The following is a 20,513-nucleotide window of genomic DNA, read 5'->3' on the forward strand; positions in this document are numbered from 1 at the left end:
TCCGATAGGTGGTGCTATCGTACATCCACGTTGATGGAGACTTCAACCCACGAAGGGTAACGGTTGCGCAAGTCCACGGAGGGCTCCACCCACGAAGGGTCCACGAAGAAGCAACCTTGTCTATCCCACCATGACCATCGCCCACGAAGGACTTGCCTCACTTGGATAGATCTTCACGAAGTAGACGATCTCCTTGCCCTTACAAACTCCTTGGTTCAACTCCACAATCTTGACGGAGGTTCCCAAGTGACACATAACCAATCTAGGAGACACCACTCTCCAGAAGGTAATAAATGGTGTGTTGATGATGAACTCCTTGCTCTTGTGCTTCAAATGATAGTCTCACCTACACTCAACTCTCCCTCGCAGATTTGCCTTGGAAAGATTATTCGAGTGGAAAGCAACTTGGGGAAGGCTAGAGATTAAGATTCTTGTGGTTGAATTGGAATGTCTTGGTCTCAACACATGAGTAGGTGGTTCTCTCTCAGAAAATGAGTAGTGAAAGTGTAGGCACGTTCTGATGGCTCTCTCTCAAATGGAGAATGGGTGGAGGGGTATATATAGCCTCCACACAAAATCTAGCCATTACACACATTTTACCAAACTCGGCCAGACCTAATAACGAAACTCGGTGAGATCGACCTAGTTCAAAATGTGAACGTTAGGAATCTCGGTGGGACCGACGAGATCAACTCGGTGGGACTGATGTGCTAGGGCTAGGGCAAAACCTCATCTCGGTAAGACCGATCGCATGAACTCGGTGAGACCGATTTCAACAATTAATCAAACAGAGAGTTCGTCAAGCAAACTCGGTGGGACCGATTGCATTTGGTGAGACCGAAATAATTGCAATAGGCAACAGAGAGTTTACAAGGCCATCTCGGTGAGACCGAGATCCATATCAGTGTGACCGAACTGATTAGGGTTTCTGGCAGTGGCTATGTCAAGTGAACTTGGTGGCGCCGGATAGATCAAATCGGTGGGGCCGAGTTTGACTTTTAGGTCTTGGACATATGTGGAAATGAGAAAGTGGCTGAGGGTTTTGGAGAAATATCACTAAGCATTTGAGCAAGCAAGCCATTAAGAAACACCTCATCCCCTTTTAATAGTATTGGCTTTTCTATGGACTCAATGTGATCTTGGATCACTAAAATGAAAATGAAGAGTCTTGAGCCTTTGCCAATCTTTGTCCTTAGCATTTTGAAGGGGTTCCACATCCTCTTGTCCTGGCCACTCCATTGTTGAACTCATCTGAAATGTACTTGATAAAGACATTAATCCAACATGAGATATGTTGACATTAATTAACAAAATCACCCAGGGAGCACTTGTGCTTTCACGAGCTCGTCTCACACCCGGTGCTGCAAGACGGGCTGATGGAGGTAAGATTTGGCCGGCCTTTTGGGTTTCGGCACTAGGGGATGCCCAGGGGTGTGAAAGGCAGGTCCTTTCCGCTCGTCTCTTTGGTTGGGGTTGCGGCGGATCTCGGGCGAGGTGGTGTCATGGTCTTGGATGCCGGGGCGGCGGCACTGGTGGTGGTAGCGCGGTGCTCAGGGGCAGAGGCGCAGAGCCCGTGGCTTGGTGTTGCCCGGTGGCCATGGCCGTGCGGGTGGCGTGGTAGCCGGGGTGTGGCGTTCGGTGACGGTGAGTGTTGGCCGGGGTGAAAACCTGTTCTATCTTCGGACGGACCGGCGGCGACGAGGCTTGTTCCCTTCTTGAAGGTGTCGTCGCGGCTCTCATTGCCCGTCGTGCTGCTCCAGGGGAAACTCTGATCCTTAGATCGGGCGGTGGCAGCGCTCCAGTGTCGTATCCTTCCTGAAGGCACCGTCTTGGAGCCCACGGTTCGTCATATGCGGCCTCGTTTCTTCGCGGTGACGTGTTCCCGGTTGAGCCCCCGGTTGCTCTTGTAGTGCTAGGGGTAGTGTTGCTGTGATCAACACCTATGTATCTTGCCTTGGGTGTGTGCGTGTGTTATGGTGGCATGTGTTTGTATCGATGCGCTGTGGATCGTTGCTTTATATATAAAGCGGGGCGAAAGCCTTTTTCGGTATCTCTCCAAACTAAGGATGGGAAGGGGGGTGTTGTTATATAGCCGTGAACATCCTTTGTATTTTTTCAATTGTATAAGGGGTTTTCTGTGCATTTTCCTCACCTATACGCGTGTACATATGGGCATATGAGTCCATGAGAATACATGTTGCGCATATTTCCAACAGATATAACATCACCATCAATCCTACGTATACCACTATACCTCCCGTTCATCTCCAACAGTTCCCAAGACTAGATCGAGATGCATGGCAGCCCAAGTTATCCCAGTATATCTCTTGCTGCTGTGTTTGCAGCCGTACGTACTAGCCCCACACCCATGTTATACTAAACATAGGCTTTATAATCCTGTACATAGGTCCCTCCCTCCCGTACATAAGTCCTTCGACGGGCAGCAAGCCTTTATATCTAGCCCAGCTATTTTAACTAGTGTACTATACTGCATATACATAGCCAATCAACCTATCAGTACTAACCCTAGCTATGGGTAAGCAGGCTAGATATCCGTCTGAAAAAGAAAAAAAGGCTAAATAGGTTGGTCACCAGCCACCACAGCCTACAGGAACACCGCGTCCATTCTATTGATTCAAAGGAATTTTATAGGATTACTGGAGGATTGAAATCCTTAGAATTTTTTTCCTATGTTGGTCCTTTGATTCATAGGATTGAATCTCATAGGAATTTTTCCTATGGAATCTTTTGTACTACATTTCATAGGAAATCTAACATCCACTCCAACCTTTTTTTACAATTCCTTTATTTTTCCTATGCCATCAAACACTCATTGCTAATTCTATGGGATTCAAGTGGGCATGCCACTCCAATCCTATACTTTTCCTATTCCTACGTTTTCAAAATCCTACGAATCAAAGAGGCCCTAAACTGCACGGGGCCAGGAAACGAATTCTAATGTCTCAGTTACAGGGTACATTTCTTTAATTTGACGTGAAGATGAGTAAGGACTGGGCCGGAGGTCTGAAGCTCTGAACTCTGAAAACTTGAGGGCATGCAGGAGCCAACCTGTGAGCCCCAGACTATACGGCCTTCAGAGACTCAATTAGGCCGGGGAAGATGATCGATGCTACAGTCAGTACGTACAATGCTCGTATTACTGATGCAGTAGCAGGCTTTGGCGCAGAGTGCACCAGTTAAATTCTGGTTCATCTGGTCACGAAAAAAGCTGGGCACCTAAACAGGCATCACCATGAAAGGAACACACGCGGCAGGCCTCCTGACACCCAACTCTATATGTATTGTCACCCAACTCTATGTATTGTTCTAGCTATAGCTCCCAAATAAACAGACCATCCGTGCAGTTTTCCAGGTCAGAGTTTGCAACTGCTAACCTTAGTTTCAGCAGGAGCCTGTAATGACCGTGCTCCGTGAGGACAGGCGCCCATGTGCCTTGTGCCGTACACTGGAGTTCGATGACCAATGTGATGTGTGTGCAGCCCGTCTACAGCAACTAGTGTTCCATCCTGCATCCCTACAAGAAAACCAAATAATTGGTCGATTAAACGCAGCCCCCAACATCAGTTAGAAAACAGAATATAAATGTCAGTTAAAAACTGAGTAAAGTGACCGATGTGATGAGAGTGTGCCTGTCCAAAGTAACTAGTGCTATGTTCTGCAGGCATATAGGGAAACAAATTAATTGGATAATCAGATACAACCCAGCGTCAGTTCAGAAACAGAGGAAGAGAACATATGCAATGACTATGAAGAGATGGAAAATAGAACTGGAATATAATGTAGTAAAAGTTACATGAGGTGAGAGAATGGGCACATATGTTAATTCCCAAGAAACATTATATAGGTAAGATGGCGGAAGCACACCGGTACAACTACAAATAGTTTCCGCACGAATGTATCCAAATTTAATAATATGTAATGGAATAGAAAAGGAACTTTACCAACTTGAACATTAGTTTTTAGGTAAACTTGCCCATGTGCCTTCTGCCGTACACTGGAGTTGGACGACCGATGTGATGTGAATGCGGCCCGTCTACAGCAACTGGTGTTCCGTCCTGCATTCCTACAAGAAAACCAAATAATTGGATGATTAAACACAACCCCAAGATCAGTTAGAAAACAGAATAAGAAAGTCAGGTAAAACTGAGTAGAGTGACCGATCCGATGCGAGTATGCCCGTCCACAGTAAATGGTGTTCTGTTCTGCAGGGGAAACCAACTAATACGATAATCAGATAACACCCAGCGTCAGTTCGGAAATAGAGGAAGAGAAGATATCAGGTAAAAATAAGTAGCGACAAGAACTGCTCTGATCAAGGAAACTCATAAATTCCTGGATAAAGTGTATAATAAAGTTAAAATGCCATACTCTGTTGTAGGCTTAAATAATAGTCTTCTACTCCCTCAGATCCAAATTAATTGACGCACACTTAGTACAACTTTAGTACAAAGTTCCCCGCGAAAAAAAACTTTAGTACAAAGTTGTACTAAGTGTGCATCAATTAATTTGGACCGGAAGGAGTATTAAACTTTCTAATCCTGCAGTAAGATCAAACTTATAAAGGTTCAAGACCTAAAGCTTGTCTGACCTGATATTATTACTTCGGGCAAGAATCATAGGATACGGATATCAACAAATTTGAACCTGTTGGGCCTAGATGTGCCAGCCTGGGTATCAAAGCACACAGATTGTTCAAAATTATGCTTTTCAGATGGGATATTAAAGACAGTGAGTGACTTCACATGGATGCACGAGTAGCCATTATATTCATTCTCACACAGTCAGGCAAATCAAGCATATATATGAGCCGTAGGTGGAGATACACCATTGGTACCGAAAAGTACTGTATCCTCAGGAAGACACCCAAAAAACGGGACCCATGCTCCTTGCTCCCTCAACTCACAGGATCCAATGTTCAAGTCAAACATCTATTTGCTGCTACTCTCTTTCATTTTCCATTTTATGTACATATTGGTAGATGAGAAAATGTTTCACATCAGTCACATGTAAAATAACAATGAAATAAAGTAGAACAAACATTACTTGAGGTGAGAGAATGGGCGCATATCTGAATACCCAGGTACATTATATAGGTGAGACAGCAGAAGCACACACCAGTATAGTACAAGTACAAAGAGTTTCAGCATGAATGTATTTAAATTTAATAGTACTCCCTCCGTCCGGAAATACTTGTCATCAAAATGGATAAAAGGGGATGTATCTAGATGTATTTTAGTTCTAGATACATCTCTTTTTATTCATTTTGATGACAAATATTTTCGGACGGAGGGAGTATGTAATGGAGTATTACCAACTTGAAAATAGTGTTCAGGTAAAACCACCAGAGGTGGACAAACATCATGAACAACACACATCCACTTGGGAACACCAAACACCGTTTCATGCATTCACTGTATTATGCTACTATAAAAATATTATAACCATGACATTGAGTGTAACAGAAAAAAAGGGAACTTCCCAGACTGAATGAGTTGAAATTTGGTTCCCAAGAGAGCACTTAAAGATGTACTTGTGATGACATTCCCCATTGTTTGCAGCCTGCAATATTCATGACAAACATTAGTTCATGCTTCACTGTGACTGAAATAATTAGATGAAAGATTGCATAGAGATTATACTTCTAGCTTTAATTTTAAAAATTATTAACACTGGATAGCCTACATGAAGAATAGGTTTAGGCTTGAAGAGATTAGGAATGCCTCATATTGTCAACTATAGTTACCAAATGTATTATTACAAAAAAATTTATTCCATGACCATGGAAAGATCTCTTAAGCAAATCGACTATACCAACCAGATTCTCCAGTACAATGAGAAACAATCTGGCTACTTAGAACTGAAAGTTAGAGTTGAACCAGAACCCTCTCAGTTCTTACTACCAGAACTGTTATTGAAGTGAGGTCTGAACTGTGGCTGATTGGTTACCTACTAGTATGTGCATTTATACCCGAATCCAAATGTTCAGCAGGGCCCACCCAACTTGTTATGCCAGTTTTCAGTCTATATCATGTAATTAAATTTGAGTTTTTACTAGGAAAGTGAAAACATTATCGATTTCCACTTACAGTGATACGATTTAGTACTTTATTTCAGCTAACAAACCTGGAAGGGAGACACTCTAGACTCCGTGCGTATGGTAGACCTGGGAGCAAAACTGTGCTCATGATCTCTAACAATCCTTCTGGTTCGATGGGAGTGATGAATCCCCAATGATTTTTATGCACCACAGCGGATAATGGAGCAGCTATACGAGTGTGTGCTGTTACTTGCACTAATGTAAGAAACAAATCATGGGCTTCAAAGAAATCAGCAAGTAGCTGTCTTGTCACTTCTCTACCATTCTCTAACAATCAGAAGTATGTTTTGCATTAAATTTTCCTCCTTCAAGTATGTCACTGTGTTTTTAGAATGGATAAAAAGAACTAATACAGAGGAATAAAACTTCAGAGGGTAACAATATTGGTCAGAAGCATTACTCAATTTAAGAGAAGGTTACAATTGTAGTATGTTTGATCTCTATAGGGCAGCCAGTATCATACAAAGCACAAGGCTCGGCTAGAAATGGGCCGAAAAAGAAGAGGAACCCAGAGACTGAGATTTTCACCTGGCAAAATCAAGGTGTCCACTCACGTTACTCACCCCAACCTACGATCAGAATATCAATTGCATCAGCACATATGTTTTTATGAACATACAGACTCATTGGTTTGAGGAAACGTGCCAAGTCTTCCTCGGCTCACATCATGTAAGCAGTTGTGTGTGGAGGAACTATTTGGTTTGTGTAACCTCCCTACCAATATGTGCAGAAAAACTGTTAACAAAGGGCAAGGCCGTAAAAAAAACGATCATCACTGTGACTTCTACACATAACATCTAATGTCGCATTTGAGAGTACCATTACCATCAGAACGGTTTGTTGAGCTAACTGAAGCTTACTTTGTATAATGGTAAAAACATCAACATATTTGCTACTACAAGACTACGTAGCATCAGAAACAACAAACACAAATGTTCAAAACCGTCTCTCCAGTCCATAAATTACCTGTGCAGATTGTAGAACTGGGCAACTTTGAACTAGAAATTCGTCAAATGATGCACCATGCCCTGAAATTCAGCCGTGTGCCATAGGAACCTGCGATCACGGAACACAGTGCTGCAGGTAAGCCACTCTCGAGCACTACAAGCTCCTGAAACACGATTGATACCGGCGAGAAACTCCGGGCTCGTCTATTTCGTCGAACACCTACCGCGCCCTTGCGAGAGCAGACGACTTCGCCTGGGTAAATCACGCGTCCGAGGCCAGGCAATGGCAGCCCACGCCCCGCGATCCATCCAGTGCAAGACCGGGCCGCGCAGGATCACACGCGGGAGCGGCTGCACCGCACGGCTCGGTGGCGTAGAAGGCGCGCGTGAATCGGACGCCGATCCCGCCGCCGCGGCGTCGGTGGGCACGAGAGGAGGCGGGGAACGCGTCGAGCACGGTAAGCGCGGATAGGAGCCCGGCGGGTAGTCGGTGAGATTGAGAAGGTTCCGGCCGGGCGGCGAGGGAGGCGAGGCGTGGGTGGTTGCGCCGCCGTGGTGGGGTGCGACGGACGCTGCGCGGCGCGCGTGTGTACTTTGGCAGTTTGAGCCTTTGAGGGGAGCGGCGGGAAGAGCGCCTCGCCTTCGCTCTGACCCGAGGCCCGATGTTTCCCCTGGCATCTGGACCCCACTTGCTGACAGCAAGACACAGTCGCGTCGTCACTCCCCAACCGAAGCGAAGCTCTGGGCAGTGGGCACCCCACAATCTACCCACAGGAGAGCAGAGCAGAGCAGCGCAGCGAGATGGCTTCCCTACCCATCTGCCCATCGTCCCCTTCCTCCTTCCTCTCATGGCCGCACCGCCCAATCTCGCTCTCCTTCCAGCCCAAGAACCACTCCTCCTCCGCCTCGCCGGCCGCCGCACATGTCTCCGTCCAGGACTCGCCGCCCCCTCCGACCCCGGCGCCTCCCTCCGACCCCGGCCAGAACCCCAAGATTTCCAGCACTGCGAGGTTCCTCTGGGTCAACCCCAACAGCCCGCGCGCCGCCGAACTCGCCCGCGCGCGCGCCGGATCCGGCCGCCGGGCCCGCCTCGCCGCCGCAGCCGCAGCGCTCGCCGCGTGCGAGCCCGCCGAGGCGCTCGTCGCCGCCGCGCTCGAGGCCGCCTTCCCCGGGGCCCCCTCCGAGCAGGACGCCGCCATCGTGCTCAATACGGCCGCCGGCAACCCAGCCACCGCGGTGCTCGCGCTGCGCTGGTTCCTGGAGAACGCCGAGGTTCGCAGCAAGGTCATCCTCTACAACGTCGTGTTCAAGGTGCTGCGCAAGCGGCGGCGCTGGAGCGAGACGGAGGCGCTCTGGGACGTGATGCTGCGGGACGGCGTGCAGCCGGACAACACCACCTTCTCGACCGTCATCAGCTGCGCGCGCGCCTGCGGCCCGCCCGGCAAGGCCGTGGAGTGGTTCGAGAAGATGCCGGAGTCAGGGTGCTCGCCGGACATGCTCACCTACTCGGTCGTGATCGACGCATACGGCCGAGCCGGGGACGCCGAGATGGCACTCCGCTTATACGACCGTGCCCGGTCTGAGAGATGCCAGCTCGACCCTGTCATATGCGCCACGGTGATCAAAGTGCACTCCACCAGCGGCAACTTCGACGGCGCGCTCAACGTGTTTGAGGAAATGAAGGCCGTTGGCGTCAAGCCAAACCTGGTCGTGTACAACACCGTGCTGGACGCCATGGGCCGTGCCATGCGGCCATGGGTAGTGAAGACCATCCACAGGGAGATGGTCAGCCAGAAGGTGCAGCCCAATAGAGCAACCTACTGTTGTCTCCTGCAGGCGTACACCAGGGCACGCTACGGCGAGGACGCGATGATCGTGTACCGGAAGATGAAGGACGAGGTGATGGACATCGACGTGGTGCTGTACAACATGCTCCTGTCAATGTGCGCTGACATCGGCTACGTCGACGAGGCCGAGGAGATCTTCCGAGACATGAAGTCGTCCATGGACACCAAGTGCAAGCCTGATAGCTGGACCTACTCATCAATGGTGACACTATATTCCTGCACTGGCAATGTCCCTGGTGCAGAGGCCATACTGAAGGAGATGGCAGAGGCAGGTTTCAAGCCCAACATCTTCATCCTCACGTCGCTCATCCGGTGCTACGGTAAAGCGGGGTGCACTGACGATGTTGTCAGGTCGTTCGGCATGCTAGAGGACCTCAAAATCACGCCCGACGACCGGTTCTGCGGCTGCCTTCTTACCGTGGCAGCGGATACGCCGGTGGAGGAGCTCGGCAAGGTGGTTGACTGCATCGACAGAAGCAATGCCGAGCTTGGCACCGTGGTGAAGCTCCTGGCGGACAGGAAAGCCTCCACTGAATCCTTCAAGGAGGCAGCCAGGGGCATCCTGAGCGGCGCCCGTGGCGTGGTGAAGATGCCCTACTGCAACTGCTTGATGGACCTGTGCGTGAACCTGGAGCAGATGGAGAAAGCCTGCGCGCTCCTCGACGCCGCGCTGCAGCTCGACATCTACAGCAACGTGCAGACGAGGACGCAGACGCAGTGGTCGCTGCACCTCAGAGGCCTCTCGGTCGGCGCCGCCCTGACCACTCTCCATGTCTGGATGAACGACCTGTACACGACGCTTCAGAGCGGCGAAGAGCTGCCACCGCTGCTCGGAATCCACACAGGGGAGGGGAGGAACATGTACTCCGACAAAGGGCTGGCCTCCGTGTTCGAGTCGCATCTCAAGGAGCTCGACGCGCCCTTCCATGGCGCTCCCGACAAGGCCGGCTGGTTCCTGACGACGAGCGTTGCTGCCAAGCACTGGCTGGAGGCAAAGAAGTCGTCAGAGCTAGTCACCGTGTAAGGTGCACAATCTAGGAGGCATATAGGATTTATTTGTTTTTTGATTTGGTATAACCTGTGGCTGTGGGTGTTCTGAAATCTTCAGAATCCACCCTTCTGGTGACAGATGCTTCTGTTTACTTTCATGACTAAAGAAAACCAGTTCTTTTCAGTACTCTTACCATTAGCATGATGCATGCGATGATCTGTTAGAACACCTAGAATGGTTTTTATCGCAGACTAGTTGATGTGTGCTGCCATCTCACAGAACCAAGACAGTAGTAGCATAGATGATTGTATAAATAACTGCGTATACATAGATGAATTGGTGACTTGAGCAGTGTACAACAGGCTAAAGAAAAACAAGAAGATTTGCAGTGTACAACAGTCTGAATGGTTGGCTATCCCAACCCCTACTAAATGGCTATGACAACTACTCTAAAGTACATAACTATATCTTCCAGGGGAACCTTCAATTAGGGTGACATAAAATTTGAGGTCCATTATCTGGAGCCAACAGTTCCCTTGTTAGATGGAATGTTTCGGCGCCTCGGTGTTCACTCATCAACTGTTTTCAGGACAGACAACGAGGAATGACAAAATTGCTGAAATCATGCATTCCCCTGTGAAGTTTTTATTGATCGAGAAACTCCAGACCAGTAGCAGTTGGTGTCAACCCATGATTGGCCAAATATTCATCATTGAAGAACTTACTTAGATGCCTCATCCCACTGTCGCAGAGAATTGTCACAATTGTATGTCCTGGACCTAAATCCCGGGCAACTCTTACAGCCCCGACACAATTCATGGCTGAAGAACTCCCAACAAATAGTCCATCTCTTCTCAGCAGAAACCTAAATTAATGTTTCAAGTAACTGAGGTCAGATGGATGGAAGTATTTTTACGGTTCAGTAACATACTTGGTAAGATAGAAGAATGATTGAATAAACAACGGCGAACTTTCCATTAACTATCACGGCTAAGGTGATTAAATAAATATACTCCCTTCGTTCCTAGATATAGGGTGTGTAGTTTTTTGAGAAAAAAATCCAGAATATACGGTGTATAGCCTTTGTTGTCAATTTTACCCCTCCACCAATCAGCTCCCACGCATGAAAAAAAGGAGATGATTTATTTGAAAGACTCCCAGCCATGTCTAGCTTGCATGCTCCATGTACGGCGGTTAGAAAAAAAATCATGCACTGTACAATACCTTATAAATAAATCATGGCTGGGAATCTTCTAAACAAATCATCTCTTTTTTTTTTAGGGATTTCATGCGTGTGAGCTGATCTGTGGAGGGGTAAAATTGACAACAAAGTCAATACACCCTATATTCCGGATTTTTTTTTCTCAAAACACTATACACCCTATATCTAGGAACGGAGGGAGTATACAAGTCTTCCTATTGCTTCTAAAAACATGCTTAACAAATGACAATTGAGGCTTCTACTGAAGTTTGAGAAAAGGGTGGGATGTGTACTCATTTTCCTTTATTTTTGGAGGAGTAGAGGGACCCAATAACCCAAGACACAATAACGTCAACATCCATTTAAGTTGTAGGGAAATATTACAAGATCAGGCCAACTGGTTGATCGGTTAAAGGTGGACTGCAGTAGAAAAATGATGTAATCTATCTATACAACTGAACAAATTATCCTTTCTCTTTCAGATAATAACTGCTAGAGCAACGCTATGCATACGGCAATTTATATACTCCCTCCGTTCCTAAATATAAGTCTTTTTAAAGATTCTACTATGGACTACATACAGAGGAAAATGAGTGAATCTACACTCTAAAATATGTCTATATGCATCTGTATGTAGTATGTAGAGAAAACTCTAAAAAGACTTATATTTAGGAACGGGGGAAGTACAATCTTAGTACGACAAACCACCTACACCAATGGACTGAGTCATTCTTTGAAATTGTGTGGCTTGGAATTGCATCGTACAGGAATCACACATCAAAATCGTATGCATAGCTATTCCATAACTGCTGGAAGTCGATAAAAAGTTAATATTCAGAAAGTATGTACCTTGACATCTCGACAGCTTCTCTATCTGTTCCCCGGTAAGCGCCATCCAGTTCTGCCATCATAAAATTTGCTGTGACCCTGTTGATTCCAATTCCTTCAGTAATAGTGTCAAAAGGATTTTTCAGCCTTTTGCCCTCAGCCTCCTCTTTTGTGTACATAACCCCTCTAGTTACCTTATTAAACAGACCAGATCCAGGTGGATCCATTAAAAAGCATCGGACATTTCTGTTCATTTCCTAAGTAAATAATATCATAGCAATAAAAAATTAGTTGACCCAAGAAGAAAACATATATAGACGAAAGAAAATAATAAGCATACAAACCTTAAGATATCGTGAAACTCCAGCAATCGTACCGCCAGTACCAGCGGCAGCAACAAAGGCATGAACAGTCCCTTTAGTTTGCTTCCATATCTCAGGACCAGTCCATTCGTAATGCGCTCGATAGTTTGCCATATTCTCAAACTGGTCAGCAAAGAAACCTCCCTTTGAATCAGAATTAGGGTAACATTTGCCAGTGTCAGGCACTTCAGAACTGGCATGTGCTGACCCGTTAGTTTGTTTGGAGTTCAGCGTTTTAGTATCAACATAGGCTGAACCATTAGTTTGATGTGATTAGGTTCCCTTTGTGCTGATGCTATATTGGCTTCCAATGCCCTTCTTCTTGCAATATTGACAAAATGGTCTCTGTGAGTGATTGAAACAGGACGCACTCGTTCCACAGTAGCTCCAAGCGCTTCAATTATTTGAGACTGGAAAGCAATCTTTAAGTAAAACTACACAGCAGGAACATAAACAACAAACAGGATTGAAGTACTGTGCAACATTGTTAGGAGAAATTCCCACCGGAGCATCTAAAATATCCAACCAGGCCTGAAAAGCCCCACACCCTTGAAAGGGCAGGCTCAAGTCTAGACCAGCCCCGGAAGCTCAGGCTGAACCCCAGAATATTGATACTTGGAAATACAATACTATGGTGTTATCTTGATTTATTATTTGTGATAGGTCTTGGGCCCAATGAGAGAGCCTGATTTCAGACCTGGTCTACCTGGTCTGATCTAAATTAGTTCATCTTATTACATAACAAGACAATTCAAGTAGAGATTCTGGATGCTACAGCAGCAGATGTCCGATTTAGTACACCAAGAATTCTCGAACCGAGCATAACCTCCATACCTTCTCAACGGCAGCATCATCAGGAATAACAACATGGCACCTACAGCCATAAGCAGGAGCAACAGTGGCCAAGCTAATAGCCGTGCTTCCGGCACTCCCTTCTGTTACTACACCACCACAGACAAGATCCCCAGATTTCAGAGCCTAATTGCAATAAAAATGCCAGTGTCATGTTAAGTCAAAAGAGAAAATAAATTTCTATAGGATCAATATATACTATAGCATAAAACTGAATATATCAACGAAGTATCTCATGCCTCATCCATTGAAATGTAAATAATTTAGCTAGATCCAAGTATGCAAGGAAGTAATTCGATATTATCACCTACTTGTTTTCATTTCATGCAAAAGAAGCAAAATTCAAAACCCCTTTTCTTTAATTCTCTAAAACCATAACTGAATGGTGCTTTCCATGAATGCTTTGTTCCAGAACAACTACGGTTGTTCCTTTAGAACCGTAATTTTACATACTTATAATCATAACAAATAAAAAAAATACATATGCTAGAACTACACTTACTATTCACTAACCCTTGCCAACATTGCATGAATCGGTCAGACAACTTCTCACCACGAACTTATCTACTACAGTATCTCCGTTCCTAAATATAAGTATTTTTAGAGATTCCAATGCGGACTACATACGGAGCAAAATGAGTGAATCTACACTCTAAAATATGTCTATATACATCTGTATGTAGTTCTTACTGAATCTCTTAAAAGACTTATATTTAGGAACGGAGGAAGTACTTCACACTTCTCCCTTCTGGCTTCTACTCCCTCCGTTCTTAAATGTAAGTCTTTGTAGAGATTCCACTATGAACCACATACGGATGCATATAGATGCATTTTAAGTTTAGATTCATTCATTTTGCTCCGTATGTAGTCCACCTAATGGAATCCCAGAAAGACTTATATTTAGGAACGGAGGTAGTAAAAACTAACCGAATTAATCTTACAATTTACACCGAACTGCACAAATTACCTCCTCGATAATCTTAACCGCCACACGGTCCTTCACGCTGCCTCCCGGGTTCAGAAATTCGGCCTTCCCCAGAATCTGCAGCACATTCGAATAACAAATCCAGTACCTCAGTACCTTAAACCGAAGCAGCAAAGCGGAGCTGCACACAAGGAGACACCCCAAGAATATAGGAGTACTTCACACCCGGTGGCGTCGGAGAGGCTGTTGATGCGGATGAGGGGCGTGTTGCCGACGGCCTCCTGCCGCCGTCGCCGTCGCAGCCGCCATCGCGAGGATGGGAGGGGGGCGGGTAGCGAACCCTTGGGTTCAGAAGTTCAGAAGGAGGGCGAACCAACTTGGTTCAACCCGGTAGTCCTTTTTTTTTTTACCCGGGAGTCCTTAAATAAAGAGTTGAAAAAATAGAAAGAAAAAGTACTTCCTCCGTTCATTTTTGTAAGGGTAATGTTTATACCCGGCGCACCGGCCGAACGCTCCACCGGCCTCGCGTGCGTCGTGGGATTCCTGTGCGATCCAGCGATCATACGCAAGCCACGTGTTCTGCCAGGCCCGGCCCACCCCACCGCTGAAGCGTCTTCCTTCCTTATCCTCTCACGAGTATACCACTCATTTTCCCCATCTCTTTCCCCGCTGCCGTATCCCAGCGCCCAGTTTCTCGCCGCCGTCAAGCCGAACAACACTCCCCTTTAATCCTATTCCAAATCAGCAATGGCCGCTAGCTGAGAAGCAAGCCAGACGCGAGGGCGTCATGCTTGGGAGGTTGGGCGGGGTTGTACGAGTGGACATCGTCGGATGCTCGACCCGGGCGACGCCGATGCTTTTTTTATCGACGACTGGCTCCTACTGCACGACTGCGCCACGTGCCGGAACCGGCGACGAGCCGTGCTGGAACCAGTCATCCGTCGTGCTGGGACCTGCGCCGGGTGGCCTGCCGACCATGGTGACTGCGCCCGGTGGCCGGCAACGGAGACGACGATTTTTTTGGTGGAACCATTGTTTTTGCTGGAAAGAGCTCCAAAATTTGCTTTCACCGTGTTCTGTTTTTGTTGTATCCATTCAAGTTTTTGCTACCACCATCCTCTGTTTTGCTGGAATCGGGGCTCATCTTTTGCTAATTTGCTACCACTGTGTTCTTTTTTTGTTGGATTCAGCCAATTTTTTGCTACCACCATCCTTGTTTGCTGGAACCGGGGCTCATTTTTTGCTTCCACCATGTTCTGTTTTTGTTGGATCACGCTATTGTTTTTGCTACAACCGGTGTTTTGCATTTTTGCTACATTGCATAAACCAGAGTCGGGGAAATTTTGCTACAATCGGTGTCAGCTGAGCTACAACCAGCACCTCGAATTGCTACAACCGCTGGCAGTTCAAGCTGCAACCGGCATTGCGGCTCAGCGGCGAAGATGATTTTTGTTGGAACCGTTGCTTGACTTTGCTAGAACCGGCGCTCGTTTTTGCTGGAATAGGTGATCGATACGTTGCGATGGTGAGATGTAACCGATGAGTTGTGGCATCATGTGTGAGCAGCAACGAGCACGTCGGCGAGCTGTGGCCCTCACCATCGGAGCTGCAAACGTCATCACCGGAGCTCCAACCACGGGTGCACGATGTTACATGCATGGAGCTGGCGACCGACGGCGAGGCGGTGACCATCGGCGACGGCGGCGACCATCGGCGGGAGAGGCGACCGGCGGTGCTTCGAGGTTGGTCGCGCTCGCTCGTCCATGGCAGCGGCGCCCGCTGCTCCTTTTTCCCCGCTGCGCTCGTGAGATTTGTTTTCGGGAAGAAAGGAGCCTGCACGAGAGCTAGATCTGACGGCCTTACACAACTGTATCTGACGGCTACGGTGCGACCGGCCCAAATTTGGGCCGGCGCGCCGGCGCCTATCAGTCGCCTTTTTGTAAGTCATTTAGGACAGCTAAAATTACATTGTTTTAGGTGTTGTCTTAAATGTCTAAAAGGTCTTACAAAAATGAAGGAGGGAGTAACTTTCTTATTCGAATTTTTCGAAAAGAATCATGGTGTAACTTTGATTTTTTAGGGGTAAGGCATTTATTATTAAAGAGAAAAACGGTCCACAAATTCACAAGTCATAACCAAGTCTCGGCTGCACATCACGCAGCAAACCAAAAATAAACAAAACCCGGAATCTTATCTGCAACAATCTGCAGGATCAAATCAGGTGGCTCATTAAGCCACACTTTATTCATCTCAATGCTAATTCCCTCTTTTGCAAGATTATGCGCTGCTCCATTAGCAGTTCTTCTCACCCAGCACACTTTGTGCTCCTGTGTAGTCCGAAGGAGTGCCTTCACTTCCTCCACCAACGCCCCGACGGCGGAGAGATTTTCCCCTTCTGCATTGATCATTGCCACCACGTCCTTGCTATCTAGCTCGAGATGTATCTTCCGAAAGCCTTGCTAGAGTGCAAATCGAACCGCCTGCCTACTAGCCATCACTTCCAATAGATGAGGATCAGAGATACCTGGGAGAAACGTCGTCGCCCCTCCTCTATATGCACCATCATGGTCCCGTAGGACCACGCCCCCCATTGTTACCTGACTTTGTTGTAGCTCCATCAGCATTGGCCTTTCTCCATCCCATGTCAGGTGGCTTCCACACCTCAACCACCCTTTGGGCGCATGGCGTGGGAGTTCTGCAGTGCACCTTCTTCCACTCCTTTGTATGAGCGCTCACCATCTCCGCCACCGACCTCGCCGCCATGATTCTTTTTCCATCTCGTGCTTTGTTTCTCGCTAACCAAAGCCCATAGAGCGCCTGGATCATCGTCTCTCTTTCATCATCACCCGCCTTAGCTATCCACTCTTGCATCCATGCCGAAATAGCAGTGAAAGAATCCTTCATCTCTGACGAAGTGATAACCGGCGCATCCATCTCTTCTTTCATCAGGCGCCAGAAGAGTTTGGAGTGGGGGCAACCCCAGAAACAATGGAAGATGGTTTCCTCCCTGCCACATGCGGCACAAAACACCCCACCCTTGATCCTTCTCTGGTGCAGCTCAGCTCCCACAGCCAGCCCATTGCGCATTAACTTCTAGGTGTGAATTTTTGCTTTGCTCGGAGCGTTCGTGCCGCACAATGCTAGCCATGTCCAATGCTTCTGGATTGATGATGATGATCCCGATTGTCCAGTTTTAGCACCATTGAGGCTCATTCGCAAGTGGTATGCCGATTTGACCAAGAACTGCCCGTTTTTGGTAAAGTTCCATGCTAGATAATCGGTCAAGCCCTGCCCTCCAACCACAATTTGTTTTATATCACATACGTCATCAGGAGTAAACATCTCATGTGTTTTATGTTCGTCCCAACGACCTCCTTCTGCAACAAGCAGATCGGCCACCTTTGTGACGCCCTGGAGGTAGACCTCTCCCAGCGGCCTAAGGCTTCCTTGTCTCGTGATCCAGTTGTCATATGGTGCACATTGGTAGCAGTTCCATCACCAATCCTCCACACCATCCCTTCTCGCAATAGGTCCCTGCCATATAGTATGCTTCAAAAAGTGAATGATCCCCCACTTGGACACGTGGCTGACATAATAGACCCCTCTGGGAAGTAATGTGCTTTAAGAACTCGGGCGCATAAGGAGGAAGGGGTCTGCAAAATTCTCCAGGCTTGTTTGGCAAGCAAAGCTTGGTTGAACGCCCCTGGATCATGAAAAACCATCCCCCCTTCGCTCTTTGCATGGCACATTTTATCCCAAGATATCTAGTGTACTTTCCTCTCACCATTTGCTGCACCCCACCAGAATTTTGAAGAGATCGATTTCAGGTACCCACACATATTCTTTGTGAGTTGAAAACAGCTCATGGTGTGATTTGGAGTAGACTGAAGCACTGACTTAACCAGGACCTCTCTTGCCGCCTTAGATAGTCCCTGCCCCTTCCATCCAGAGATCTTGCCAGTTGCACTTTCTCTAACATATTTGAATGTACCCTCCTTTGACTTGCCAACCAGTGTTGGAAGCCCAAGGTACCGTTCACTCAGCGCCTCAGAATTGATCACACTAGCTTGCTTCAATGCCACCTTATCCTCATATTTGCACCCTTTCCCAAAAAAGATAGATGATTTCTGAAGGTTTACTTTCTGCCCCGAGGCCATCTCATATTCTGCCAATATGTCCCTCAGGGTTCGTAAGGTTGTTGGATTTCCTTCTAGAAACACTATACTGTCATCAGCAAAAAGCAGGTGTGTTACATGGGGGGCAGTGCTCCCAAACGACACTCCTTTGATTTTATTCTCTCACTGTGCATGCTTCAGAAGCGCGGAAAAACCTTCAACACAAAACAAGAATAGATAGGGGGAAAGCGGGTTGCCTTGCCGTAAACCCCTAGATGGCAAAAAAAACTCAGAGAAACTCCTCCATTTAGCTTGACCGCAAACCGTGCAGAAGTCAAGCACCTCATAACCATAACTATCCAGTTCTCCGCAAAACCAAGCTTCCTCAACACTTGCTCGAGAAATATCCACTCCACCCTATCATATGCCTTCATCATATCAAGCTTGGCAGCGCATAAAGGGGTTTTCCTCTTCCGTGTTCTGATCGCATGTACACACTCATATGCCACGAGGACATTGTCTGTGATCAACCTCCCCGGCACAAATGCACTTTGTTCTTCTGAGATAAGCACCGGCAGGATCACCCTCAGTCTATTCGCTAGAACCTTAGCAGCAATCTTGTACAGCACATTGCATAAGCTAATCGGGCGGAATTGTGTTAATAGCTTGGGTGAGTTAACCTTAGGGATCATTACAATTACCGTATCATTGAAAGAATCTGACGTCGCCACACCGTAAAGGAAATCCCTCACAGAGGTACAAACGTCCTCCCGAACTAGTGCCCAGTGGCGTTGGTAGAAAAGCGCCGGAAGCCCATCGGGGCCAAGAGCTTTCGTCGGACCCATTTGGAATAGAGCTGTCTCTATTTCTGTCTTTGAAATCTCAGCTGTGAGCATCTCTTTCATGCCATTAGATATCACCCCCTGAAAGAGTTGCAGGATATTGTCTGCATGGGTAGACCCCTCTAAAGTGAATAAGTTTTGATAGAAAGCTGCATCCATCTCTCCCATATCATCATTTGAACTCCACTTAGACCCATCCTCTCTCCTCAAAGCTCGTATTGTGTTTTTCCTCTTACGGTGGGATGCTCAATTATGAAAATATTGAGTGTTTTGGTCCCCCTCTTTGAGAGCCACCCCACTCTAGATCGCTTCTTGTACATAATCTCTTCTCGCTCATTGATACGTCTCCAACGTATCTACTTTTCCAAACACTTTTGCCCTTGTTTTGGAATCTAACTTGCATGATTTGAATGAAACTAACCCGGACTGACGCTATTTTCAGCAGAACTGCCATGATGTTGTTTTATGTGTGGAAAAGAAAAGTTCTCGGAATGTCCTGAAAATCCATGGAGGCACTTTTTGGAATTAATAAGAATTTCTGGGCGAAAGAAATACACTAGGGGGCCCACACCCTGTCCAGGAGACAGGGGGGGCGCCCCCGCCCCCTATAGGGCGCGCCCCCTATCTCGTGGGCCCCCTGGACCTCCACCGACCTCAACTCCAACTCCATATATTCACGTTCGAGGATAGAAAAGTCAGAGAGAAAGTTTCATCGCGTTTTACGACACGGAGCCACCTCCAAGCCCTAATCTCTCTCGGGAGGGCTGATCTGGAGTCCGTTTGGGGCTTCGGAGAGGGGGATTCGTCGCCATCGTCATCATCAACCATCCTCCATCACCAATTTCATGATGCTCACTGTCGTGCGTGAGTAATTCCATCGTAGGCTTGCTGGACGGTGATGGGTTGGATGAGATTTACCATGTAATCAAGTTAGTTTTGTTAGGGTTTGATCCCTAGTATCCACTATGTTCTGAGATTGATGTTGCTATGACTTTGCTATGCTTAATGCTTGTCACTAGGGCCCGAGTGCCATGATTTCAGATTTGAACCTATTATGTTTTCATGAATATATGTGTGTTCTTGATCCTATCTTGCAAGTCTATAGTCACCTATTATGTGTTATGATCCGACAACCCCGACGAGATGACAATAATCGGGATACTTCTCGGTGATGACCGTAGTTTGAGGAGTTCATGTATTCATTATGTGCTAATGCTTTGTTCCGGTTCTCTATTAAAAGGAGTCCTCAATATCCCTTAGTTTCCGCTAGGACCCCACTGCCACGGGAGGGTAGGACAAAAGATGTCATGCAAGTTCTTTTCCATAAGCACGTATGACTATTTATGGAATACATGCCTACATTACATTGATGAACTGGAGCTAGTTCTGTGTCACCCTATGTTATAGCTATTACATGAGGAATCGCATCCGGCATAATTATCCATCACTGATCCATTGCCTACGAGCTTTTCATATATTGTTCTT

General features: G+C 47.0%; 1 protein-coding gene, 1 long non-coding RNA gene and 1 pseudogene across 2 annotated transcripts; 1 reads left to right on the forward strand and 2 right to left on the reverse strand.

The window, feature by feature from the left end:
* Window positions 1–4,570: 4,570 nt before the first annotated feature.
* LOC119293811 lies at window positions 4,571–7,722 on the reverse strand. The gene is made up of 4 exons (XR_005143225.1): window positions 7,290–7,722; window positions 7,085–7,174; window positions 6,647–6,687; window positions 4,571–5,580 (listed from the first exon to the last, which is right to left on the reverse strand). It is a non-coding gene; the product is annotated as an uncharacterized LOC119293811 (long non-coding RNA).
* Window positions 7,723–7,828: 106 nt separating this feature from the next.
* Window positions 7,829–10,086, forward strand: LOC119291197 (pentatricopeptide repeat-containing protein ATP4 homolog, chloroplastic-like). Its single transcript, XM_037569909.1, has one exon. It carries the CDS (start codon window positions 7,867–7,869, stop codon window positions 9,934–9,936), a length of 2,070 nt encoding a protein of 689 aa, XP_037425806.1. The 5' UTR covers window positions 7,829–7,866; the 3' UTR covers window positions 9,937–10,086.
* A 119-nt stretch (window positions 10,087–10,205) lies between these two features.
* On the reverse strand, window positions 10,206–14,413 carry LOC119291198 (annotated as a pseudogene).
* Between the last annotated feature and the right edge of the window lie 6,100 nt (window positions 14,414–20,513).

This window comes from Triticum dicoccoides, chromosome 4B (assembly GCF_002162155.2).
Source record: "Triticum dicoccoides isolate Atlit2015 ecotype Zavitan chromosome 4B, WEW_v2.0, whole genome shotgun sequence".
NCBI classification, from domain to species: Eukaryota; Viridiplantae; Streptophyta; class Magnoliopsida; order Poales; family Poaceae; genus Triticum; species Triticum dicoccoides.

Bases quoted from the DNA above. Each gene is read 5' to 3' on its own strand.
- LOC119291197 (XM_037569909.1), top strand. From the start codon at position 7,867: ATGGCTTCCCTACCCATCTGCCCATCGTCCCCTTCCTCCTTCCTCTCA.